A 27,190-nucleotide genomic window follows, 5' to 3' on the forward strand; every position below is an offset into this window, starting at 1 on the left:
GGGAACTTGTGCCTAGAGTCTGAAGAGATGGGGGAGGCCCTAAATGAATACTTTGCTTCAGTATTCACTAGAGAGAGGGACCTTGTTGCCCATGAGAACAGCGTGAACCAGGTTAATAGACTCGAACAGGTTGATATTAAGAAGGAGGATGTGCTGGAAATTTTGAAAAGCATCAGGATAGATAAGTCCACTGGGCCTGACGGAATATACCCAAGGTTACTACAGGAAGCGAGGGAGGAGATTGCTGCGCCGTTGGCGATGATCTTTGCGTCCTCATTCTCAACTGGAGTAGTACCGGATGACTAGAGGGAGGTGAATGTTGTTCCCCTGGTGAAGAAAGAAAATAGGGAAATCCCTGGGAATTACGGGCCCATCAGTCTTGCGTCCGTGGTGAGCAAAATATTGGAAAGGATTCTGAGAGATAGGATTTATGATTATTTAGAAAAACATAGTTTGATTAAAGATAGTCAGCATGGCTTTGTGAGGGGCAGGTCATGCCTCACAAGCCTCATTGAATTCTTTGAGGATGCGACGGGACACATTGATTGGGCAGTGGATGTGGTGTATATGGATTTCAATAAGGCATTTGATAAGGTTCCCCATGGTAGGCTCATTCAGAAAGTTAGGGGGCTTGGGATACAGGGAAATCTGGTTGTCTGGGTACAGAATTGGCTGGCCAAAAGAAGATAATGAGTGGTAGTGGATGGAAAGTATTCCGCCTGGAGATCGGTGACCAGTGGTGTCCCGCAAGGATCTGTTCTGGGACCTCTGCTCTTTGTGGTTTTTATAAATGACTTGGATGAGGAAGTGGAAGGGAGTTTGCCAATGACACGAAGGTTGGGGGAGTTGTAGATAGTGTTGAGGTTGTTGCAGGTTACAACAGGACATTGACAGGATGCAGAGCTGGGCTGAGAAGTGGCAGATGGAGTTCAACCTTGATAAATGTGAAGTGATTCATTTTGGAAGGTCGAATTTGAATGCAGAATACAGGGTTAAAGGCAGGATTCTTGGCAGTGTGGAGAAACAGAGGGATCTTGGGGTCCACGTACATAGATCCCTCAAAGTTACCACCCAGGTTGATAGGGTTGTTAAGAAGGCGTATGGTGTGTTGGCTTTTGTTAACAGGGGGATTGAGTTTAAGAGCCGCGAGGTTTTGCTGCAGCTTTATAAAACTCTAGTTAGACCACACTTGGAATATTGTGTCCAGTTCTGGTCGCCTCATTATAAGAAGGATGTGGATGCTTTGGAAAGGGTACAGAGGAGATTTTCCAGGATGCTGCCTGAACTGGAGGGCATGTCTTATGAAGAAAGGTTGAGGGAGCTAGGGCTTTTCTTACTGCAGCGAGAAGGCAGAGATGACTTGATAGAGGTGTACAAGGTGATGAGAGGCATGGATAGAGTGGATAGCCAGAAACTTTTCCGCAGGGTGGAAATAGCTGTCACGAGGGGATATAATTTCAAGGATTGGAGGAAGGCATAATGGAGATGTCAGAGGTAGGTTCTTTAACAGAGAGTGGTGGGTGTGTGGAATGCACTGCCAGCAGAGGCAGTAACTCAAACCATCAAGTCCTGGTGAAGAGATCTACCATGCGGACTTAGTGAAGTCTTGCGATACTAAAACTCAGTAAAAATTTGAGTTAAACTTCTCGGATGTAAACAAGAATCTTTTATTGACTCTCTGTGATTACAATTGAGAGAAACTTAAATCTCTTCTCAATAAAGTCCGGCTAGCAAAAGGACTTAAAGAGAAGTAACTTATAAACAAATTAACTTTCAAAATAATACAGAAATGGTTTCTTGCTTACGGCAAAACAGCTTGCATTTACTTCCAGAGTTAGAGTGGAAAAGTGAAAATATGAAAATAGAGATAGCGAATAGTTAGGTCAAAGTATAGGATGATCTCAGAATAAAGATGGCTGTGCGGACCACCATGTTTAAAGAGAATTTTATCACTCTGAAGCCATCTGTCTACACCTCTATGTCGTCCTAATTGGTTTGGGTGAGAATCAAATACATTTGATTCAATGGTAACAGTCAATCCTTAATGTGGTCTAACAGGAGCTGTAGCTAGACACACTTCTTGCATATGAAGGAGCCAGGGACACCGGAAGGGCCCCAGAATTCCCACATTGCACAAGAGGGGCATGACACAGGTCTGGGATTCTTGCCATGACTTAACCCTCAAATTAATTTACAACAACAACTACAATGCCAAGAGAAAAGGAAAAGCTACTTACCAGTCACCAGCCAATCACTTACCTGCTGACTGTGATGTCACGGTTCGATTTCTTTCTACTTCTTACTTGCCCTCGAGTCTCCCTCATAGGTTCACCTCTCAACTCCTCTCGATGATGAGCACTCCTTTCCCCTCAGCACCGAATTACCACTCGGCTTCAAATTCTCACTACCTCACTTTCTACCTCGAAACCCATTATGAGAGAGGGCTGAACATCATGTCCTGTGGCTTTAATTTAAAATGATATACAGAAGGTTCTGTGACCTGTTCTGAAGCCTCCAAGTTGGGTGGTTTTGATTCTTAGATTAAAACAGGCCCAGATAGATTTGCTGGAAAGAAGGTGCAAGGAGACAATGGTAGTGGCCTGTGCGCTAACAGTGGATAAATTGTGAGCTTCCAAGGTCCCAGAAAAGTATTGTGAATGTTGGATAGTAAGCAGCGATGCTTTAAGCTGTTCACTTCCAAGATAAAAGCAAATTGGGTCTTAAAGATAGCTAATCAACACTTCTACCTGGATACAAGGCCTATAGGATTCATGTTGGCATGGAGTTGACCTTCGAGAGGGGAAGGTTTTCAAATATATCGCATAAAACCCACGGACAAGTTTAGTCTGTCAGGTATGGGAGGGAGAACAACCAGAGACTGAACGTTTCAGTGATTCACAATGCAGGAATATGGTGGGAGCTCATGCTCCGATTGTAAAGACCAAATTTGTGAATTTAAAACAAGTCTGTGTAGAGATCTACCATGCGGATCTAGTGGCACTTGCGACACTAAAACTCAGTAGAAATTTGAGTTAAAACTTCTCGAGTTCAAATAAGAATTGTTTATTGCCTCTATTTGATTACAATTGAGATTCACTTAAATCTTATTCTCTAATAAGTCCTGCTAGCAAAAAGGATGTAAAGAGAAACGTTTACAAAATTTAACTTTCAAAATAAGCAATGGTTTCTTGCTTACGGCAAAACAGCTTGCATTTACTTCAAGAGTTAGAGTGGAACAGTGAAAGTATAGAGACAGTGAATAGTTTAGATCAAAGTGTAGGATGATTCCGGAATAAAGATGGCTGTACGGACCCTCATGGTTATGCAATATCATATCAGTCTTTAGCCATCTATCTATACCTCTGAAGTAATCCTAATTGGTTTGGATTCTAATCAAATGAGTTTGGTTTGATGGTTAGCTGTCAATCTTCAATGTGCAACATTAGTTTTAAATGTTTCATGTCTACATACTTGTGCATGTTATGGAATGCGATTCTGTGCTGTTATCGTGACCAGCTTAAATTGGTCTTCTGCTGACTTAGCTGTTATCAATATTGTGAACAATGGTGCCTTCATATTACTACGTCGTTGCTATGGTGTTACTATGTCCTTGATCTGATAAATGGTACAGCACAAGTATGGTGTCAAATGTGTTTGTTCGCTCAGTAGAAGTGCTGTTTTAATCGATAATGGAATTATGCTGTTTCATGCTGTTTTGTGTCTCTGTATGATTTGAGATGGCCTGAGGTTATGAGTGAATGTAAAATGGGTACTTAAAGACTGAGGCTTAATATTTACGCTAAATAGCTATCTTTTACCTGTCAGGTGTATAAGAAAAAAGTTGGTTTCTACAGTCCCCACTTTGATAAATTGAAAGAATAAGTGAGATATATCACAATAAGATAAATGCTACCATTAATGCGATAGGATAGGTAAAAGAGCAAAGAATAACTCATTCATATTGTCATTGCAATTTTATTCAATAGAGTGGGCAAGCATTGCATTACAAGCATTTCAGCAAAAAATTATTATAATTCTTAAAAAATCATTATTATAAAATAACAATTAATCAATTAATCAAATTTGATTCTACTGATTCAGTATTAATATATTAACAATATGCTAATAATACAATCAAATGATTGATCAGTAATATTTCAACAATAATTCTTCATTTCTACTTCATCTAATGGTAGTGCAGTAGGGTTAGTGTGAATCATTCTGACAGTTGGGCCCTTGCATTCAGTGGATAGTTCTTTGATGCACTACATTGGCATGTTATGTAAATGATGAATCCAGCTACACAGGAAAATAAGATTATTCTTACTGTGGACATTCCAGTGTGTCCCAGCCATCCGCAAAGTTTATCCCAGAGAGGACATGGGACTAATGGCAGATGAGGGGGGGTGTCTAAGGGTGAGGGGGTGCATTGAAAAGTACTTGGAACTCAATGATAATGGGGAGGTCCAGGTGGGAGTGGTCTGGGAGGCGTTGAAGGCGGTGGTTAGAGGAGAGCTGATATCAATAAGGGCACATAAAGGGAAGCAGGAGAGTAAGGAACGGGAGCGGTTGCTGCAAGAACTTTTGAGGGTGGACAGACAATATGCGGAAGCACCGGAGGAGGGACTGTACAGGGAAAGGCAAAGGCTACATGTAGAATTTGACTTGCTGACTACGGGCACTGCAGAGGCACAATGGAGGAAGGCACAGGGTGTACAGTACGAATATGGGGAGAAGGCGAGCAGGTTGCTGGCACACCAATTGAGGAAAAGGGGAGCAGCGAGGGAAATAGGGGGAGTGAGGGATGAGGAAGGAGAGATGGAGCGGGGAGCGGAGAGAGTGAATGGAGTGTTCAAGACATTTTATAAAAAATTATATGAAGCTCAACCCCCGGATGGGAGGGAGAGAATGATGGGCTTCTTGGAGCGGCTGGAATTTCCCAAGGTGGAAGAGCAGGAAAGGGTGGGACTGGGAGCACAGATCGAGGTAGAAGAAGTGGTGAAAGGAATTAGGAGCATGCAGGCGGGAAAGGCCCCGGGACCGGATGGATTCCCAGTCGAATTCTATAGAAAATATGTGGACTTGCTCGCCCCGGTATTGACGAGGACCTTTAATGAGGCAAAGGAAAGGGGACAACTGCCCCCGACTATGTCTGAAGCAACGATATCGCTTCTCTTAAAGAAGGAAAAGGACCCGCTACAATGCGAGTCCTATAGACCTATTTCCCTCCTAAATGTAGATGCCAAGATCCTGGCCAAGGTAATGGCAATGAGAATAGAGGAATGTGTCCCGGGGGTGGTCCACGAGGACCAAACTGGGTTTGTGAAGGGTTGTGAAGGGGAGACAGCTGAACACGAATATACGGAGGCTGTTAGGGGTAATGATGATGGCCCCACCAGAGGGGGAAACGGAGATAGTAGTGGCGATGGATGCCGAGAAAGCATTTGATAGAGTGGAGTGGGATTATTTGTGGGAGGTGTTGAGGAGATTTGGTTTTGGAGAGGGGTATGTTAGATGGGTGCAGCTGTTGTATAGGGCCCCAATGGCGAGCGTGGTCACGAATGGACGGGGATCTGCATATTTTCGTCTCCATAGAGGGACAAGGCAGGGATGCCCTCTGTCCCCATTATTGTTTGCACTGGCGATTGAGCCCCTGGCGATAGCGTTGAGGGGTTCCAAGAAGTGGAGGGGAGTACTTAGAGGAGGAGAAGAACACCGGGTATCTTTGTATGCGGATGATTTGCTACTATACGTGGCAGACCCGGCAGAGGGGATGCCAGAAATAATGCGGATACTTGGGGAGTTTGGGGATTTTTCAGGGTATAAATTGAACATGGGGAAAAGTGAGTTGTTTGTGGTGCATCCAGGGGAGCAGAGTAGAGAAATAGAGGACCTACCGTTGAGGAAGGTAACAAGGGACTTTTGTTACCTGGGGATCCAGATAGCCAAGAATTGGGGCACATTGCATAGGTTAAATTTAACGCGGTTGGTGGAACAAATGGAGGAGGATTTCAAGAGATGGGATATGGTATCCCTGTCACTGGCAGGGAGGGTGCAGGCGGTTAAGATGGTGGTCCTCCCGAGATTCCTCTGTGTTTCAGTGCCTCCCGGTGGTGATCACGAAGGCTTTTTTTAAAAGGATTGAAAAGAGCATCATGGGTTTTGTGTTGGCTGGGAAGACCCCGAGAGTGAGGAAGGGATTCTTACAACGTAGCAGGGATAGGGGGGGGGGGGCTGGCACTACCGAGCCTAAGTGAGTATTATTGGGCCGCTAATATTTCAATGGTGAGTAAGTGGATGGGAGAGGAGGAGGGAGCGGCGTGGAAGAGATTAGAGAGGGCGTCCTGTAGGGGGACTAGCCTACAGGCTATGGTGACAGCCCCATTGCCGTTCTCACCGAGGAACTACACCACAAGCCCGGTGGTGGTGGCTACACTGAAGGTTTGGGGACAGTGGAGACGGCAGAGGGGAAAGACTGGAGCCTTGGGGGGGTCCCCGATAAGAAACAACCATAGGTTTGCCCCGGGGGGAATGGATGGGGGATATGGAATGTGGCAAAGAGCAGGAATAACGCAACTGAAAGATCTGTTTGTGGATGGGAAGTTCGCGAGTCTGGGAGCGCTGACCGAGAAATATGGGTTGCCCCAAGGGAATGCATTCAGGTATATGCAACTGAGGGCTTTTGCGAGGCAACAGGTGAGGGAATTCCCGCAGCTCCCGACACAAGAGGTGCAGGACAGAGTGATCTCAAAGACATGGGTGGGGGATGGTAAGGTGTCAGATATATATAGGGAAATGAGGGACGAAGGGGAGACTATGGTAGATGAACTAAAAGGGAAATGGGAAGAAGAGCTGGGGGAGGAGATCGAGGAGGGGCTGTGGGCAGATGCCCTAAGCAGGGTAAACTCGTCGTCCTCGTGTGCCAGGCTAAGCCTGATTCAGTTTAAGGTATTACACAGGGCGCATATGACTGGAGCACGGCTCAGTAAATTTTTTGGGGTGGAGGATAGGTGTGCGAGGTGATCGAGAAGCCCAGCGAATCATACCCATATGTTTTGGTCATGCCCGGCACTACAGGGGTTTTGGATGGGGGTGACAAAGGTGCTTTCAAAAGTAGTGGGGGTCCGGGTCGAACCAAGCTGGGGGTTGGCTATATTTGGGGTTGCACAAGAGCCGGGAGTGCAGGAGGCGAGAGAGGCCGATGTTTTGGCCTTTGCGTCCCTAGTAGCCCGGCGCAGGATATTGTTAATGTGGAAAGAAGCCAAGCCCCTGGGGGTGGAGACCTGGATAAATGACATGGCAGGGTTTATAAAGCTAGAGCGGATTAAGTTCGTTCTAAGGGGGTCGGCTCAAGGGTTCACCAGGCGGTGGCAACCGTTCGTCGAATACCTCGCAGAAAGATAGATGGAATGGAAAAAAGAAGGCAGCAGCAGCAGCCCAGGATCGGGGAGGGGGGTGGGGGGGGGGGGGGGGGGGGAGGAGGAACCAGAAGGACTCTCAGGGTTGTTAATATATACTGTATAATATGTATAGGTCGTTGCGACAGATAATTATATATTGGACTGTTAAATTATATTTTTGGAGAGTGTTACTTGTGATAAGGCAGTTGCCAATTAGGGTTAGTTTTCATTTTTGTTATTTATTATTTATTCATTTTTTGTTTATAAAATAGGTCATTGTTATTTGTGTTGTTATAATATTGTGTAAAGGATGCACAATGTACTGTGTTGGTTGACCAAAAATTTTCAATAAAATATTTATAAAAAAAAAAAAAGTTTATCCCAGAGAGAGATAACTGGGGGTGGATCAAGTTTCTTGATTTCTTTTTGGATATGTGATGCCAGATCTTTAACTTGTTTTGAGTTATCTGGAATGAAAGTGCAACACTCTGCACCAGTCGGGGCGCAGACGCCACCTTTTTCGGCTAGCACATAGTCAAGTGCCATTCGATTTTGTAATGCCACAGTTCGAATTGCTCGCATTTCGTCAGACATTTTACCTAGGGCAGTGGCGGTGTAATTGGCTACGTTTTGTATGATGGTCGTTATCTTATTCAATTCATTGCCCCTCTTTATTTCCCAATAGAAAGGAATAATTCTAGCATAAATTGCATCTCGTAAGGTTATGGAACGTTTATTTCTTCGAGTGGGCTGGTTCTGTAACATAAGGGAGATGAGGAAAATGACGGATGGTAGGTACGAAGTATCCTAAATAGCAAGATCCTGACCAGTATTTTGGGAGCCAGGAATATGCTCTATCATCACAAATACAATAAGTCCCATAATAAGCAGAATATAAGTAAATATCTTCTAAGTACCAATGATCTGAGAATGTTTTATTATTTGTGATGTTATGTCTGCCTGTTATTCTTGAGGACCGTTTAATTCTTTGTAATACATTTTGTGTACATTTATAAGCTGTGTTAACATCTAAATAATTAGTACAAACACTATTGCCCATTTTCATCCCTTCAGAGTGATTACTAATGAGGCATATTGATCCTTTTTGTTTAGTTGGGAGGCTAATGTATTGAGGATATCTGTTAGGGTTATATTTAAGTTGGTGCCATCCTGAAAAGGTGTTTAGTGGATAGCCTGCAGATTTCCATAATTTAATAAATTTCTGTAAATAAATCTTGTACCTTCCTTTTTCACATGAATATGCTCCAGAACGGACCACTACAGAGCAAGGGACTCTTTGATAGATGTACCGTTCTGCTGTTTCTGAAGTATTAAAGGGAATAGTTAAGAAGGGTATCCCTTCTTGAGTTAGTAGGGGTTGCAATGCATACCCAACAATTGGAAATGTTGACATTTTTAGCATATATCTTAGATGTGTAAAGGAATGTGGTCTTATTCAGCTCTGGTACAACATTTACTAAGCCAATCAAATAACTGAAAATTAATATTACGGTAAACATTTTACAGATCTTAATATTTATACGCGCGCTTCACATGTGACGTGTGGATCCAACTTTTCTTTCCTTTTAATTTTACCGGATTGGGTGGTGAGAAGGAATAGGAATGGTCCTTCGCACTTCGATCCTAGGGGTTCTTTTTGCAGCTTTTTGATGTACACTTCTTCACCGGGCACCAGGTCGTGCCCACCTTCTGGAGGATCTCCCCACGCAGCTAATACCTGTTGAGAAGCAGAACCAACAGCATGTGTTAGATTTTGACAATAGGTCAGCAAAGCATCACTCATTAAATGACAGTCTGCTTTCCGCAAATCAATAGTTCCTGGCAGAGACATTGGTCTGCCTGTGATGATTTCAAATGGACTCAGGCCTGTTGTTCTGTTTGGTGTAGCTCTAATACTGCATAATACTATTGGCAAAGCTTGGACCCAATTCATGCCTTCCTGGCTGTATTTAGACAGTCTTTCTTTCAAATTTCGATTCATACGTTCCACTTGTCCTGATGATTGTGGATGATAAGGACAATGTAAATTCCAGTCAATGTTCAATCGTCTACAGACTTCCTGACAAACAGTACCTGTAAAGTGGGTTTGATTGTCTGAGTCGATGCTAGCTGGTACCCCCCATCTGGGGATAAAGTCTTTGCATAGCACTTTGGCTGTATGAGCAGCTGTCCCTCTTCTAGCTGGAGCAGCGTCCACCCACCTTGAGAATTTATCCACTATTACAAGGACGTCATTGTATTGTTGACATTTAGGAAGGATGATGTAATCTACCTGTATATCCTGGAATAGTCCTGCGGGAGCAGGAGCTCTTAATTGAGGCAGTGATGTTATGGGTCCCAAGTTATTCTTTTGACAGGTTACACAACGGTTTCATACTAACTGTGCATGCTTTTTGAATCCTTTACCACACCAACTTCTATGGAATCGATCCATCATTTGTTGAGGTGATAGATGTCCTCATGAATGAATTTGTTGAGCTAAGAAGGGCATTAGTGATTGTGGCGTGACTGGTTTATCAGTTTGAACGTCTCTCCAAATATTGTCATCATATGGCTGAACACCTGATTCTAACCATGTCCATTTTTCTTCTTTTGTACAATCATGCTGCATTTCACATAAATCATGTAATAAGGTGGTTACTCCCAATTTGTAAATGTGACTGAATTCCTTATGCCATTGGGAGGCAGCTTCCCTTGTTGCTTGGTCCGCAAGAGCATTTTCCTCTTGCTTCCATAGTGTCCTCATGAGTATGGGCTTTACATTTTAGAACTGATACTTCTTTTGGCAAGATGTGGAGATGCCGGCGTTGGACTGGGGTGAGCACAGTACGAAGTCTTACAACACCAGGTTAAAGTCCAACAGCTTTGTTTCGATGTCACTAGCTTTCGGAGCGCTGCTCCTTCCTCAGGTGAATGAAGAGGTCTGTTCCAGAAACACATATATAGACAAATTCAAAGATGCCAAACAATGCTAGGAATGCGACCATTAGCAGGTGATTAAATCCTTACAGATCCAGAGATGGGGTAACCCCAGGTTAAAGAGGTGTGAATTGTATCAAGCCAGGACAGTTGGTAGGATTTCGCAGGCCAGATGGGGGATGTCGTGTAGTTGTGTAGTTGAAACAACTACACGATGACATTAATAAGTTCCATCCAACCATCAGACTCACCATGGACTACTCTCCTAAATCGGTCGCATTCTTGGACACACTCGTCTCATCGAAACAAACCTGTTGGACTTTAACCTCATGTTGTAAGACTTCGTACTGTCTTTTGGCAAGGTCATAGCTTCTAGAAGATCTCATACTTCCTTTCCATTTTGGATAGGTGTACCTGCTGTTGTGAAAAATCCTCTTTTTCTCCACAGATGGCCAAAATTATGTGCTACTCCAAAACCGTGGGGCGAAATTCTCCGTTATCGGCGGAAAGTCCGCCGATCGGCGCAAAAAACGGCGCAAATCCCACTTGCGTCACGTCATAAAAATGGGACGATAGTCTCCGGCCCGAAATGGGCTAGCAGCGACGTAACGGGATTCGCGCTTGCGCAGTGGTTCACGCCGTGCAGCGTCATACGCGCTGCACGGCGTGACGGCTCATAAGGCTGCGCAGCCCCCCCCCCCCCCAACCGACCGGAACACCCGACCGCAACACCCGACTGGATGGCTGGCCGTCGCTCAGCCCCGAGGTTCGAGTCACGCAATGTGGAAGCGCTCCTGGACGCGGTGGAGCAGAGGAGGGACGCCCTGTATCCCGGGCACAGCCGCAGAGTTGCCCCACGCCACAGCCGGCGTCTGTGGAGGGAAGTGGCAGAGGCCGTCACCGCTGTGGCCCTGACACCACGGACAGGCACCCAGTGCCACAAGAAGGTGAACGACCTCGTCAGAGCAGGCAGGGTGAGCCTCCCCCATATCACCCCCTCCCCCATATCCCCCCTCCCCCATATCCCCCCCTCCCCCATATCCCCCCTCCCCCATATCCCCCCTCCCCCATATCCCCCATATCCCCCCTCCCCCATATCCCCCCTCCCCCATATCCCCCCTATCCCCCATATCCCCCCTCCCCCATATCCCCCCTCCCCATATCCCCCTCCCCCATATCCCCCCCTATCCCCCATATCCCCCCTCCCCCATATCCCCCTCCCCCATATCCCCCCTCATCCCCCCTTCCCCATATCCCCCTCCCCCATATCCCCCCTCCCCCATATCCCCCCATATCCCCCCTCCCCCATATCCCCCCTCCCCCATATCCCCCCTCCCCATATCCCCCATATCCCCCTCCCCCATATACCCCCTCCCCCATATCCCCCTCCCCCATATCCCCCTCCCCCATATCCCCCTCCCCCATATCCCCCCTCCCCCATATCCTCCTCCCCCATATCCCCCCTCCCCCATATCCCCCCTCCCCCATACCCCCCCCATATCCCCCTCCCCCATATCCCCCTCCCCCATATCCCCCCTCCCCCATATCCCCCTCCCCCATATCCCCCTCCCCCATATCCCCCCTCCCCCATATCCCCCTCCCCCATATCCCCCCTCCCCCATAACCCCCCCTCCCCCATATCCCCCCTCCCCATATCCCCCCCTCCCCCATATCCCCCATATCCCCCATATCCCCCCTCCCCCATATCCCCCCTCCCCCATATCCCACCTCCCCCATATCCCCCCTCCCCCATATCCCCCTCCCCCATATCCCCCCTCCCCCATATCCCCCCCTCCCCCATATCCCCCCCTCCCCCATATCCCCCATATCCCCAAGTGAATCCAGCCCTAACCTTAACCTCTGCAATGCACGCGCAACCGATGGCGTGCATTCATATACCTGCCTAACACTGTTGCCTTTTACCCCTGCCACCACCCCCCCCCCCCCACAGGAGAAGCGCGCACACAACAATAGGGAGCATGTGAGGACTGGAGGAGGGCCCGCTGATGAGAGGCCACTGACCGTACACGAGGAAAGGGCCCTGGAACTGGCTGGCGGACCTGAGGACCGGGAGGTTGCTGATGCAGAGGTCCCAGTCTCTGCAGGCCATGGCCCAGTCTCAGCAGGCCATCGCTGAGGGTATCGGCGCCAGTGGCCATGTGCGAGCCGGCGTCGCACTGTCACAGACAGGGTTTGACAACACCCTGGGCTCCATGGCTGCAAACCTGCAGACCCCTCTCGATACCAGCACGGGCCTCCAGGACTGGCAGCGCCAGATGTCGAGGGGGCGTTGGATGGCCAGTCCGTTCGCATCCCCCACCCATGTAGAGGCCTGGGGGCCATCGGGCACCCCGAGGGAGGAGGAGGTGGTGTGGTCCGTCCCGGCTCCCTCTGTAGGGGAGGTCCCGGTACACCGCGACACCTCGGACTCCCCCCCTTCCGTCCCAGGTGCATCGGGTGCGCAACGGGCAGGACAGGCTGGCAGCTCGCCATCCCAGTCGCCCGGGCCGCAGCCTGGCTCATCTAGGCCAGGACGCCCCAGGAAACGGCCGCCAAAGGGATCCAGTGTCAGAGGGCAGGAATCACAGGAGTCCACCTCCAGTTCTGCTGTACCGTCTGGGGAACCACGTAGACGTAGTCAAAGGGCCCGTAAGGCCAAACAAATAGACACTGAGTAAGTTGGCACGGGTGCAGGGCACAGATGAGTTTTAGGGGCTAGGGCACGTGCATGAACTCCTTTGGTTATTAAAGTCAATGTTACACCTACCGAAGCTGCCTTTGTGCTCTGTCCAAAGTGTGCGGGCGTGTCATGTACGTTGAGCGCAAGTGTGTGTGTGAGGGGTGGTCTTACCTCAGCCCCAGGTGAGTCTGCCCCCTTCCCCCTGGGCCGCCATCAACATCCCCCGGGCAGAGGATGGGACCGTGCGCTGCAGTGTCACAGCCGCATGCAGGGATGGTCCGGGTGGATGGTGGTACTGTGGCCATGGGTCAGACATAGTCCAACGATGTAGAGCCAGGAGCTCATCGCAGGGCGGGTTGTCATCATCCTCCATGGCCTGCGATAGACACGCGTCCACCCGCAACTGGGTGAGCCCGGCCCGTTGTGCCGCCGGTGGATCGGCAATTGGGGGGGGGGGGGTGGTGTGCATGCGGGTGGGGTGTGTGGGGTTGGGGAGGGGGGTGAGGGTGCTGGGTGGGTGGATGGGTGGGAGGTGTGTGTGGTCGGCTGTTGCCATGGTGTGCGGTCTGTGGCCATACTACCCGATTCCCACGCCCATCTAGTCAGTGAAGCGGGCGGCTATCAGTCTGTCCCGTGCCCGCTGGGCCAGCCGGTAACGGTGGACAGCCACCCGCCTGTGTCTACCCCGTCTGCCCTGACCATTGCCCCCATCCCCCTCATCTGGGGAGGACTGTGCCTCTTCCTGCTGCTCCTCCACTCCACCCTCCTCTGCCTGCGGCACATCGCCCCTCTGCTGGGCTATGTTGTGCAGGACGCAGCACACCACAATGATGCGGCCGACCCTATCTGACCGATACTGGAGGGCGCCCCCAGAGAGGTCCAGGCACCTGAAACGCATCTTCAGCACGCCAAAGCACCTCTCGATCACTCCCCTTGTCGCTACATGGGCATCATTGTAGCGGTTCTCCGCCTCATTGTGTGGCCTCCGTATAGGCGTCATCAGCCACGATCGCAATGGGTAGCCCCTGTCGCCCAGCAACCAGCCCCTCAGCCGGGGATGGCGTCCCTCGTACATGCCGGGGATGGATGACCGCGACAACACGAATGAGTCGTGTACACTGCCTGGGTGACGGGCGCAGACGTGCAGGATCATCATGCGGTGGTCGCAGACCACCTGTACGTTCATCGAATAGGTCCCCTTCCTATTCGTGAACACGGCCCTGTTATCTGCAGGTGGCCGCACGGCGACGTGCATCCCATCGATCGCGCCCTGGACCATGGGGAACCCGGCAACGGCAGAGAAGCCCACGGCCCGGGCATCTTGGCTGGCCCGGTCCACGGGGAAGCGGATGTAGCGGTGCGCCATGGCATAAAGGGCATCTGTCACTGCCCGGATGCACCGGTGCACCGATGTCTGCGATATGCCGGACAGGTCCCCACTCGGTGCCTGGAATGACCCCGTTGCGTAAAAGTTCAGGGCCACCGTAACCTTGACGGACACGGGGAGAGGGTGTCCCCCGCCAGTGCCACGCGGTGACAGGTGTGCCAGCAGGTGGCAGATGTGTGCCACGGTTTCCCGGCTCATCTGGAGTCTCCTCCTGCATTCCCGGTCCATGAGGTCCTGGTATGACTGCCGGGGCCGGTACACACGGGGCGCCCTCGGGTGCCTCCGTTGCCGTGGGGCCGCGACGTCCTCCTCCCCCTCCTCGTCCTGTCGGTCAGGTGTCCCTCCAGCCTGGGCGGCTGCCGCCTGCCCCTCTGCGGCAGCCTGCGCCGCCTCTCTGGCACGCTCCTCCTCCTCCTCCTCCTCCTCATCCAGGGCAACATAGACATGAGCGGCTGCCACCACGGCCGCCAACATCGCTGGATGGTCTGAAAACATGACGGTCTGGTGGGGGGGGAGGGGAACGCGACATGTCATCATTGCCCATATCCCCTCCTCCCCTCAGCCAGGTGGCATGGAGCGCATGGGTCCAACTGTTGGAGGCTGGCACATGGCCAGGTGGACCAACTCATTTGCCCTCCCATCACCCTCCTCGGCACGGACCCCCTCCCCAACCTCCACCCCAGCACGGACCCCCTCCCCAACCTCCACCCCAGCACGGACCCCCTCCCCAACCTTCACCCCAGCACGGACCCCCTCCCCAACCTCCACCCCAGCACGGACCCCCTCCCCAGCACGGACCCCCTCCCCAACCTCCACCCCAGCACGGACCCCCTCCCCAACCTCCACCCCAGCACGGACCCCCTCCCCAACCTCCACCCCAGCACGGACCCCCTCCCCAACCTCCACCTCAGCACGGACCCCCTCCCCAACCTCCACCCCAGCACGGACCCCCTCCCCAACCTCCCCCCCAGCACGGACCCCCTCCCCAACCTCCACCCCAGCACGGACCCCCTCCCCAACCTCCACCCCGGCACGGACCCCCTCCCCAACCTCCACCCCAGCACGGACCCCCTCCCCAACCTCCACCCCGGCACGGACCCCCTCCCCAACCTCCACGCCGGCACGGACCCCCTCCCCAACCTCCACCCCAGCACGGACCCCCTCCCCAACCTCCACCCCAGCACGGACCCCCTCCCCAACTCCACACCAGCACGGACCCGCTCCCCAACCTCCACCCCAGCACGGACCCCCTCCCCAACCTCCACCCCAGCACGGACCCCCTCCCCAACCTCCACCCCAGCACGGACCCCCTCCCCAACCTCCACCCCGGCACGGACCCCCTCCCCAACCTCCACCCCAGCATGGACCCCCCCCAACCCCCAACCTCCACCCCGGCACGGACCCCCTCCCCAAACTCCACCCCGGCACGGACCCCCTCCCCAACCTCCACCCCAGCACGGACCCCCTCCCCAACCTCCACCCCAGCACGGACCCCCTCCCCAACCTCCACCCCAGCACGGACCCCCTCCCCAACCTCCACCCCGGCACGGACCCCCTCCCCAACCTCCACCCCAGCACGGACCCCCTCCCCAACCTCCACCCCGGCACGGACCCCCTCCCCAACCTCCACCCCAGCACGGACCCCCTCCCCAACCTCCACCCCGGCACGGACCCCCTCCCCAACCTCCACCCAAGCACGGACCCCCTCCCCAACCTCCACCCCGGCACGGACCCCCTCCCCAACCTCCACCCCAGCACGGACCCCCCCCCAACCCCCAACCTCCACCCCGGCACGGACCCCCTCCCCAAACTCCACCCCGGCACGGACCCCCTCCCCAACCTCCACCCCAGCACGGACCCCCTCCCCAACCTCCACACCAGCACGGGCCCCCTCCCCAACCTCCACCCCAGCACGGACCCCCTCCAACCTCCACCCCAGCACGGACCCCCTCCCCAACCTCCACCCAGCACGGACCCCCCCCAACCTCCACCCCGGCACGGACCCCCTCCCCAAACTCCACCCCGGCACGGACCCCCTCCCCAACCTCCACCCCAGCACGGACCCCCTCCCCAACCTCCACACCAGCACAGACCCCCTCCCCAACCTCCACCCCAGCACGGACCCCCTCCAACCCCCAACCTCCACCCCAGCACGGACCCCCTCCCGGCACTCCCCCGGAGCTCAGCCTACTCTAACCACCCCCCCGCCGCCGCACACACACACACACAAGCCGAGACACACCTCTCCTCACGCAATCAGTCTGCGGCCACGCCATTTCCTGCCCAGAGCCAACCCCCCAGGCCGTCACTCACCTCCTCGCTGGTCGGCGTGAGCCTGGAGCACCGGGTCACGCCGATGAAAAGGAGGTTTGATTCACGTCGACGTGAACGGTCATCACGTCGACGGGACTTCGGCCCATCCGGAAGGGAGAATATCGGCAGGCCGAAAATCGGCTGCCTTGCGCAGACCCGTGACATTCTCCGCGGCAGCGGCGCCATTAACGCCCCGCCGACTTTTCTCCCTTCGGAGACTTCGGCGGGGGCGGGATTCACGGCGGCCAACGGCCATTCTCCGACCCGGCGGGGGGTCGGAGAATGACGCCCCTTATCTGGAGTCAGTATAGATGTTCGCAGTTTTATCTCTTGCCACATGACATACTTCTGTTAGTGCTTTTAATTCGGCCTGCTGAGCTGATGTACCTGGGGGCAAACTTCCTTCAGCTAATACTTTGTATGGGCTTGTGACTGCCCACCCAGCTTTTCTGATACCCTTGTCAATAAAAGAGGAACCATCAGTGAATAGGACTAAATCTGGGTTCTGTAGTGGCTCTTCTTCTACTAAGCGTACTTCTTCCATTCCTCCATTATTTTCACACAGTCATGCCCTTCTCCCTCTTCTCACTTATGTTCCTCGGGAAGCGGGAGCAAAGATGATGGGTTTACAGGACTGGCTCTGTGAAAATATAGGTTGGGTGCTTCCAAAACTGCTGTCCATCTAGCTGATGTAACTTGGGATACTCTGTTCATGGATAGAAGAGAATGGACTGAGTGTGGACATTTAATGGTTAACTTTTGGTCTAGGACAAGGCCTGATGTTGCCATTACAGCTCGACATGTGGCTTCCATGGCTCGTAAACAGCTGCCAAATGCCAGTGCCACATTGTCAAGTTAACGGGAGTAGTATCCAACCTGTCTTAACTCATCACCATGTTCCTGGGCTAGTACTGCAGTCATGTAACCATCTTTTTCATGAACAAGCATGGTAAAAGGTTTTCCGTTGTTTGGAATACCTAAGGCTGGTGCTGAACACAGGGCCTTTTTCAAATTTAGGAATGATTGCTCCTGTTCTGAATTGAGTTTAACTGGATCTTTTGATTTCCGGTTTCCTTTTAAAAGATCATTTAATGGCTGGAATAACTGAGTGTAAGAATCAATCCAATTTCTGTTAAAATTACAGAGTCCCAAAAAAGATCTTACTTCCTGAACAGTTGAAGGTTCTTTAGCTGCTTTGATGGCAGCTGTTCTGTCCTGAGTGAGTTCCCTTTTGCCTTTGGATATTTTCTGACCTAAGTAGATACTTCTTCTTGGGAAATCTGGGCTTTGGCAAAGCTAGCTTTGTGACCATTATCACTGAGGTGGTTCAGGACCACTCGTATGTCTTTCTCATGATCATCTTTATTGATGGAGGCTATCAGAACGTCATCTACATACTGGATAATGGTAGAAGGCAGATCAGGCAGTTGCCTGAGAATATTCTGTAGGGCCATGTGGTAAACAGTTGGGCTATTGTGAAAACCTTGCAGTAGTCTAGTCCATGTGTACTGTTGTTGATTAACGGTGAAAGCAAACCATGGTTGTACTTGCTAGTGGTACTGACCAGAAACCATTTGCCATGTCAATGACTGAAAACCATTGAAGGTCAGGTGTTAAAGAGTTATAGATTGTAGATGGATCTGCCACGAAAGGAGCTTTTCTGACAATGAATTGATTTTCTCTTCTGTAGTCAATAGTAAGGCGCCATGTGCCATTAGCTTTTTTACAGGCCATACGGGGCTGTTTGATGAGCTGTGAATGCGCACTAAGATACCCCTTTCTTCAAGTTGTTTTATAGGTAGAATGCCTTGAATTGAAGTTTAGTTAATAGGGTGTTGTATGGTACAAGGTGGAGCGGATGCCATGAAAGTGACTGGTTCCATTTTCAAAAGGCCACAATCATTTTTGGCTTTTGCCCAAATTGGATGATTTTGTATTTCATCTTTTTTGATGTGTCTAATGGACCAGGTGATTTTTCCATGATCGAAATTAAGTGAAGAATTTAGTTGAGATAAGATGTCCATACCTAGAAGTGCTTGTGTTACCGGACTTACCCAAATTGATGCCATCAGTTGATGTGGTCCAAATTCTAAAAGCAGTGGCTCAGTTTGTTGCAGAATTAAAGAATCTCCTCCTGCAGCAAAAGCATTCATTTTTCCTGCAGTTAGGGGAAATAAAGCAGCATAGTTTTGAGTAACACAGGTAAGTTCAGCTCCAGTGTCAAAAAGAAAATCGATATGAATACCTCCCACTCTTAGTGAAATATATAGTCCATGCTTTTTCTGTTCCAAAAGTGCATGTAGAGAAATATGGAAAGAATCATCAAGAGTGGGATTCAGTAGTTTTTTGAATGATCAAACATAGAACGCCTTTGAGCTGGAGTGCAGCTGTTTAACATTTTGTTCATGCCATTGTCGTCATCGCGTGCGTCCCTACATGGGTCCGGCTCATCCCGAGGTGGGAACGGCTGGGAGGGTCTAGAATCCCTGTACGCAAGTCTGGGTGTGTCTTGTTGGAACGTAACCCTTGATGTGTCTAGCCTGTGCATGTTACGTGATTGGTCACGAGGTGGATACGTATTGTAGAACTCATTGCATACTTCATTGTCATCTCTTGACTCGAGCCGTTGTTTATAATAACATGATGCCATTCAATGTCCTCGTTTTCCGCAGAAAAGGCATTGTGGTATTTTCTTATGTGATTTTAATGGAGCAGGGGTGAATGCTTGCCCCGATGCTTGTGGGGAGGTTGCAGTCACTGCTGATACTCCTGCAGGGGCTGCAGCAGCTCCCGCCGGAGCAGCAGGTAACACAGGCTGAATTTGAGCAGTCGCAGTGTTATAGTTTGTCTAGTTATGCATACCGCGATCTATCTGAATGCATCGGTCAACTATTTCACGATATGTACCAGCTGTGCCCCAAGTTGGTAAAACCAGATTCAAAGCATTCGAAATTTCAGGTTTAATACCGGCTATAAAAGCCGTCTTAATTGGACCTAAAGTGCTTGTGTCCCAAGTGTCAGTCTCCTTTTGGAGTTGCATTCCTGAATGTTCTATCCAGACATGTAAAAATCTATCTTCGAAATCCTGTATATCTTCAGAATGTTTTTGAATGCAAGATGTGATTTTAGACTAATCGGTTTTCGGAGGGCAAAATTTTAATAGCCAATTCTTGACTGCTAGCCAAGCAGCTTCTAAATTTTGCAAGTCATCTCCAAGGGCAAGTTTTACCTCTTCTCCAAGAGTTACACTGTCACGAGTGCCTACCATAATAGACAGAATTTGTACTCCATCTAATGGGTGAAGATGGTAAATAGATTGCAATCTGTGAAGTTGTTCCCATGTGGTCAAACCACCCCTTTTTGGGTGTTGAAGATCTTTAGTCAATTTTTTTCAGGGTCTACGACCTCATGTACCCAATGGTGGCCAAATATAGTTCTAGTTGATATCCCATCGTTTTCGCTTACTTCTTTGCTTCCAATTTTAACCCGTTTGCGTTTTAAAGGGGCTAATCAAATTATTTTATTATTTTTCATTCTAGGAAAGCTTGTTTCATCACTTTCTTCATCTGAGTCAACTGGCCAATGAAATTTAGGTTTTGATCGTTGCTTTGGAACTGAAGCTGATTGTGCAACTGGGGTTGCTTGTTGAATTGGAGCTTTTTGAGGAGCTGGAATTGTTTGTGAAATTGAATTTGGAGGTAAAACTGGAGTTGGAACTATGTTGCGCAGAGTACTTACTCCAGCACTAGAACTGGCATTCACGTTTGTGCTTTGATTTAAATTATGAGCTGCAAGACTGTTGTAGCCACCTAAATTGGCCAACTCCCGATTTAAAATGGCGAATGGCAAAGGCTGATGGGAAAGTCAGCCAACATAGACAGAAACCAGCAGCTGCAGGTTTGCTGTGTATTTACCTCTGCAAAGGCCAGACAACATCGATACCAGCGACCATCAGCATAACAATATAGCAGCATACTGATGAGCAATCCCCAGGAACAATAAGTAACATTTTGGACACACAAAGCAAAGCCAGACTCCTCGGCGCCAGCAGGGGCCAACACAAAGGAGGTGAACGAGCACCTCAAGACCGCCCATCGATCAGGGAACCGCTCCAGTATTGGAGAAATCGAACCAAGCGATTGGGACAAAGTCCAATCACTTGGGACCAGGTACAGGGTCCGCCCGAAAGGCGGGAAGCCCCTGGGGACTATAAGAGTTAAGCCCCAAGTTCAAATCGCTCTTTCTTCAGCCCTCTTCACCTCTTTGTCCTGCCCAGGTCACCCAGCAACACGAACCAACATTGATCGTGACCGGTGCAGTGACCACCAAATGAAGTAAGTCTTAATTCAACGCTCGCTACGAGATAGGCGCTGCTATCTACCAATCCGTACCAACTTCGAATCCCGCAGACTCAGAACCCAAACGAAAGGCCATTTGTTCCCCTGACCTGGTGGGCCAGTCCGAAGTTAAGTATAGGCCTGTTAGTTGTAGAAGTAGCTTAGACGTAGAATTTGTGCATAAGTTGCGATTACTGTGTATAATAAATGTGCTTTGATTTGAATCTTACTAATCGTGTATTGGGTTATTGATCATTATTCGGACTTGAACTTCGTGGCGGTATCATAAAGATACCTGGCGACTCGAGAGCAAAGGTAATAAAACAGAGCAATTGAACCAAGGAGAAAGTTAGCAACACTGTCTGTCAAGATTTTACAGTGTCCTTTAAAATTGCTCATTTCACCTTCCAAAACACATCTTTCCTCGATTAACTGACAATTTTGACTTTTGATTTCATCAAATTCTCTTTGTAACTGTTGGTATTTGGACTCTGATTCAATATTTTTACATTGCAATTCTCCAATTTGAAATGATTGTTGTTGAACTTTAAAGGTTTTGTGTTCCAATAATGTTCTAATTTGACCACATTGCTCAAGTCTAGCTTTTGCATCTCGTAGTTCCTCAACAACTGCGGCTAGTTGGTCTTTAGTGGACTTAAGGTCATGATCGCTTTCCTTTTAAAGATGACCTCTTGCTGTCTGTGAAGCTGTGCCATTATTGCAATAGACCATTGTGCAGGTTTTTCACCATTCAAGCGTGTGGTTTTTCCCCATGCCCTTTTGATATTATCGAGGGACCACCGTCCTTTGGGGATATCATATTTTGATTAAATTTTTCTTGAAACTTCAGACAGTCCAAATTGTCTACGAATCAAAGAGCCAAGATCACCCAATACATCGTCAATAGAGCAATCCGGTACAGGGCGACCTCCCTTGGTAGTTGTGGGAAGTAATTCTCTACCATTTGAAGGTTCTGAATCTATGTTAAGATTCATTTCTGCCATAAACTCAACCTTCCACCCAATATTTTTGGTCATCAACTATGTGTAATCTATGTACACTACCGCAACTATTTTTTCAGTCCCGTTTAATTTTAGTTTCAACGACCGGCACCCGATTGAATTAACACAGTCTATAAAAATGTCCTTTCCAGGGTCGAAGCACTGCTTGATGTGGCTTTAAGACTTTTAGAGGGTGAAAAAGATGTTTCTTACCCCAGTCTAGCCGTCTTTCTTTGGGTTTTCCGTCCTTCTGGGCTTCCGTTAGCGATACAATCGTTCGTCTTCCAACGTCCTCCGATTCTCCCCAATTGTCTCTGACTCATTCCGAAGGTTTCTGAACCTCTCCGATTTCGTCCGATTTCATCTCAGCGCTCCTCCCCTTTTGATGAACTACGCCAGTTGTAGAGATCTAACATGCGGATCTAGTGGCACTTGCGACACTAAAACTCAGTAGAAATTTGAGTTAAAACTTCTCGGGTGCAAATAAGAATCGTTTATTGCCTCTATTTGATTACAATTGAGAGTCACTTAAATCTTATTCTCTAATAAGTCCGGCTAGCAAAAAGGACTTAAAGAGAAGCAACTTGTACACAATTTAACTTTCAAAATAATACAGAAATGGTTTCTTGCTTACGGCAAACCAGCTTGCATTTACTTCAAGAGTTAGAGTGGAAAACTGAAAGTATAGAGACAGCGAATAGTTTAGCTCAAAGTATAGGATGATTTTGTATTCAAGATGGCCGTACGGAACTTCACGGTTATACAAAATCATATCAGTCTTTAGCCATCTATCTACACCTCTAAGTAATCCTAATTGGTTTGGGTTAGAATCAAATGAATTTGATTTGACGGTTAGCTGTCAATCTTCAATCTACATTAGTTTTAAATGTTTCATGTCTGCATACTTGTGCATGTTATGGAATGCGATTCTGTGCTTTTATCGCGACCAGTTTAAACTGGTCTTCTGTAATTTAGCTGTTATCAACATTGTGAACAATGGTGCCTTCATATTACTACGTCGTTGCTATGGTGTTGCTATGTCCTTGATCTGATAAATGGTACAGCATAAATGGTATAGTGTCAAACTGTCTTGCAAATGTGTTTGTTAGCTCAGTAAAAGTGCTGTTTAAATCTATAATGGAATTATGCTGTTTCATGCAGTTTTGGGTCTCTGTATGTTTTGAGACGGCCTGAGGTTATGAGTGAATGTAAAATGGGTGTTTAAAGACAGGGGCTTAATATTTACGCTAAATAGCTATCTTTTACCTATCAGGTGTATTAGAAAATAGTCGGTTTCTACAATCTGCAAGATTTGCCTAGCTTTACCTAGAGGGAGAACTCTCCAGGAACTCACACCATGAAAGACCGATCTGGAGTTCAAAGTTTGCCAGGCTGGAAAGCAAAAGCTCAGAAGTAAACCTTCGGGAGCTAAGAATTATTTCGAACTTGTTCCGGGAGAATTAAAGGACTACTTAAATGACAGTGTATTATATCTCTGATGGTGGGCTTTTTCAGTTGTGTTAAAAATTCTGTTCTGTAGCAGTATAAGTTGCTAACAAAAGTAATGTTTAGTCAATTGCTACTTTTCGTTGCTTTGTTACAGTAAACATCTTAGGACATGAAATCTTAGCATGTCATCCGTTCAGTTCAAGCTGGAAGTTCAAATTTACTTTTGAAAGTTATCGGTCCCTACAGGGATCAATCGATCTCTACAGGGATCATAAAATATTGCCAACCTGATCCTATATATAGGGACATAAAATAACTCTGCGCTTCTCTCCTTGAACTACACATTGATTCAAGGGGACAAAGTAATTCATACAAACATGTTAAGGATTCATATGCTAATGTTTGAAGTGCATTTTCATATGCCAAATATATTATTTGTGATCTTACTATTTGTTTTTAATAGATATAGATGTGGAAATTTGAATGTTAGACACTAAGTGGCAATAACAGAATTAACTGTAATTTATGTTTTACACAATAAATTAGATTGGTGCTAACAAAAGCAAAGTGTTGATTGTTACTGCACCAGAAAAGGCTGATATTTTACACTGTGCACTAAGATCAGGCATTGGTTGCAGCAGTAATAAATTACATACAAGTACTGCAGAACAATAACAAAAAACTGCTAGCCATCCTTTTAGTACATTTACAAGAAATCAATATCAATACTTAATGCAATGCTGATGAAAAATGAGAAAAGACACAGAAAGCATAATAAACACGAAATGAAGGATCTTACAGCCCTCCACTTTTAAAGGAAAAGCTAGCTGTCTATATTTTCATGTTCATAGATATTTCACAGACGGTAGGCTTTGAAAGAAGGTTTTCTGATCATAAAATTTTTATAATATTCAGTTTATCTGTTACATATTACTCTATATTCATACCTACTACATTTATGGAGGTTTTAAAAATTATATTTCTGAATGAAGCGAATTATAGATAATCCATATGTGAAAATATTTGTACATATTTCTAATAAATTTTGAGTCCCATTCCACTCCAATTCAGCTGATGCTTTTTTCTGGATTAATCATCTGATTTATAATATGGTTATGAATTATGTGCCCATAGTAACTTTTATTATGTATAGATCACCAAGGTGTCAGTCAAGTTATATAATAAACAAATAACATTACAAATTTACATACAAACGTGGCTCAAATTGCTCTCCTCCAGCATAATGGCCCTCCTTCTAGACCTCTGAATATTCTGAATCCTGGTTACACCTATTTCCCAACATCAATAATTTATGGTTGCCACCCAGCCAGTTAAATAACATGAAAGTCTGATACAATGTTTGCTGAGAGAAATGAACAAAATTCATAGGAGTTGCATATTCACAGGAAAGAGAGAAAATAAGGGAGCAGAGGTAAGAAAAGCAAACAGAGGGAGAAAGATAAACATATGTGAAACAGGAGTGAAAGTAATGCTGAAGTAAAGAAAGAGAAAGAGAAGAGAACGTAGAACAGGTGTGCAAGAAGGAAACAGAGACTGGGTGAAGAGAGAGACTTTTTGAAAAGTTGCCAGTAGTGTGACTTTAGCTAGAGGGGCCAGAGAGGTAGTGAAAACTTTTGGGATTCTCCTTTTTATAAAATATTTGATAACCGTTAATATACCCAGTGGTCACCATGACATAGTCAAGAATCCATTTTCTAATAAACAAATGCCTGACTTATTTGGGCAGAGACTGGGAAGAGGTTTATAGAAAAGTGATTGACTGAAAATATCTGTATTTAATGGAGGAGAAAAAGCATTTGAGCCACTCGGCGATCATTTTCAATTTAATTGCACTCTAGTGGCAGGCCATTGGAAGAGATGCAGTGGTGGTTGCACAGGGAAGAAAGTTCAAGCAGTTGATTCCAGACCAATGGTATTCGGTCCACGAGCATCAAGAATGAAGTTGTTTATTAACAAGAGATACGAATACAGGCCCCGAATGAGACTACGCCCACTCGGCTCTTACTCGAGCCGGGCTTTTTAAACCTTGTGTGTGCTATCCCGCTAATGGAAGCTCCGCCCTTTAGCGGGGAAGCTCATACTCTACGAGACTCACGGGGAGATTATTTGGCCTGGCCCAATGAGTCCTGTGCAGGTTACAACATCTCCTCTCACCCCCCCCCCCCCCCACCAAGTCTGGAGACGCGCCTGACAAGGGTGGAGTTGGAGGGCACCTGCTGTTCTTAGCCCTTGGCTGTGCCTCGTGCACAAGTGGAGCTGGGTCAGATGGTGTATAGCGGGCTGGCAATCGGCACTTTCTCATCAGACCACCGTCAGTGGCTGTGCATCGGCATGCAATCCGTCCGAAACATCCGACAATTGGGTCTCCATATCGGAATCCAGATCGTTATGCATTTCAGCATCAGATTCCCCTTGGAGGAGCACCGGCACAGCCTCCAGTGCTGGGGCTGCCTGGTCGTACGTTGTCAATAAGAGAGCCCACAGCTGAATTTTGGCTGGCGCTGGGGTGGAATGGCTTTATCCTCTTTAAACAATCCTCATTGCGGCTTGTGATTTGTCAACACAGTGAAACGGGGCCCATACATATACTGGTGGAACTTCTTTATGGTGAAGACCACGGCCAGGCAGCTTCTCCAGGAGTGCATCGCACAGCACAGGACTCCTACTACGGAGATGATCGAGGTGCCGCTTTATTTCTTGGTCCTACACCGAACCTGGTACTAAATCGGCCCAGTTTACTGAAGGGCGGTGCCAGGAAACAACTTGGCTCCGTCCCCTAAATGTCGCACATAGACCGCGTCATCAGGTGCGAACTACCTAGAATGAGTATGTCTGCTGCCAACATCCCAGCTGATCCTGCTCGCCAGAAATGCAAGGCTGAGGCGGATTCAAAGTCTTCATCCCATCAGAAGTTCCACCGCTGCTACGCCAGTTGCGTCGTGTGGGCTGGTACAGTAACAGAAAAGGAATGGGCCAGACGCATGTAGTGGGATCCTGAGATCTGCTTGTCCAAGCCACGCTTGAATGTCAGCACCGCTATTTCGGCCAGTCCATTCAACGCGGGGTGATAACGGTGTGGTGTGTAATTGTGGCACCCCACTTGTCCTCATAAAACCCCCAAACTCCACGCTCATAAATGATGTGCCATTATTGGTGAGTAACACCTCCGGGATCCTGTTCGTGCTGAATGAGAGTCTGAGTTTCTTGAGCATTTCCCTCAAAGTCATAAAGGACATTCTGTGGACCTCCAACCATTTGGAGTGTGTGTTGACAATGATCAAAACCATGGAGCCTTGAAAATGGCTGACGAAATCGGCATAGAGCCGTACCCAAGGCTACCTGGCCACTCCCAGGGATGAAGTGGTCCAGCGGGCAGGAGTTTCTGTAGCTCCTGGCACACTTTACATTGTTGGGCTAGACACTCTATCTCTGCATTCAAACCTGGCTCCATGGTAGACATAACTACGGGCGAGCATGTTCATTTTGGATACACCCGGGTGTCCGTTAAGGAAGTCTGTGAAGATAGGGCCTTGGTACTTCTGCGGGACCACCACGCACGTCCCCCAAAGGAGGATGCCATCTTCCACATGAACTCAGCTACCTTGGAGGTAAAAGCCTTCAGCTCACTGGAAAGGGCACAATGCTGGGCTCTGTACAACATG

At 48.3% G+C, this 27,190-nt stretch overlaps 1 protein-coding gene across 3 annotated transcripts in view; it reads left to right on the forward strand.

Moving 5' to 3' along the window:
• LOC140392440 (uncharacterized) overlaps positions 1-27,190 on the forward strand; it is a 431,257-nt gene that overhangs the window by 154,670 nt on the left and 249,397 nt on the right. The window contains exon 7 of one of the 3 annotated variants that reach the window (XM_072477700.1): positions 23,332-24,004. The exons of the other annotated variants lie outside the window; for them this stretch is intronic. Coding sequence (XP_072333801.1) covers positions 23,332-23,340 — 9 coding nt within the window. The 3' untranslated portion in view covers positions 23,341-24,004. Of the gene's footprint in view, positions 1-23,331; positions 24,005-27,190 lie in introns of those variants that run through there. 3 annotated transcript variants of the gene reach the window in all.

This window comes from Scyliorhinus torazame, chromosome 16, assembly GCF_047496885.1.
Source record: "Scyliorhinus torazame isolate Kashiwa2021f chromosome 16, sScyTor2.1, whole genome shotgun sequence".
In the NCBI taxonomy this organism is placed as follows: Eukaryota; Metazoa; Chordata; class Chondrichthyes; order Carcharhiniformes; family Scyliorhinidae; genus Scyliorhinus; species Scyliorhinus torazame.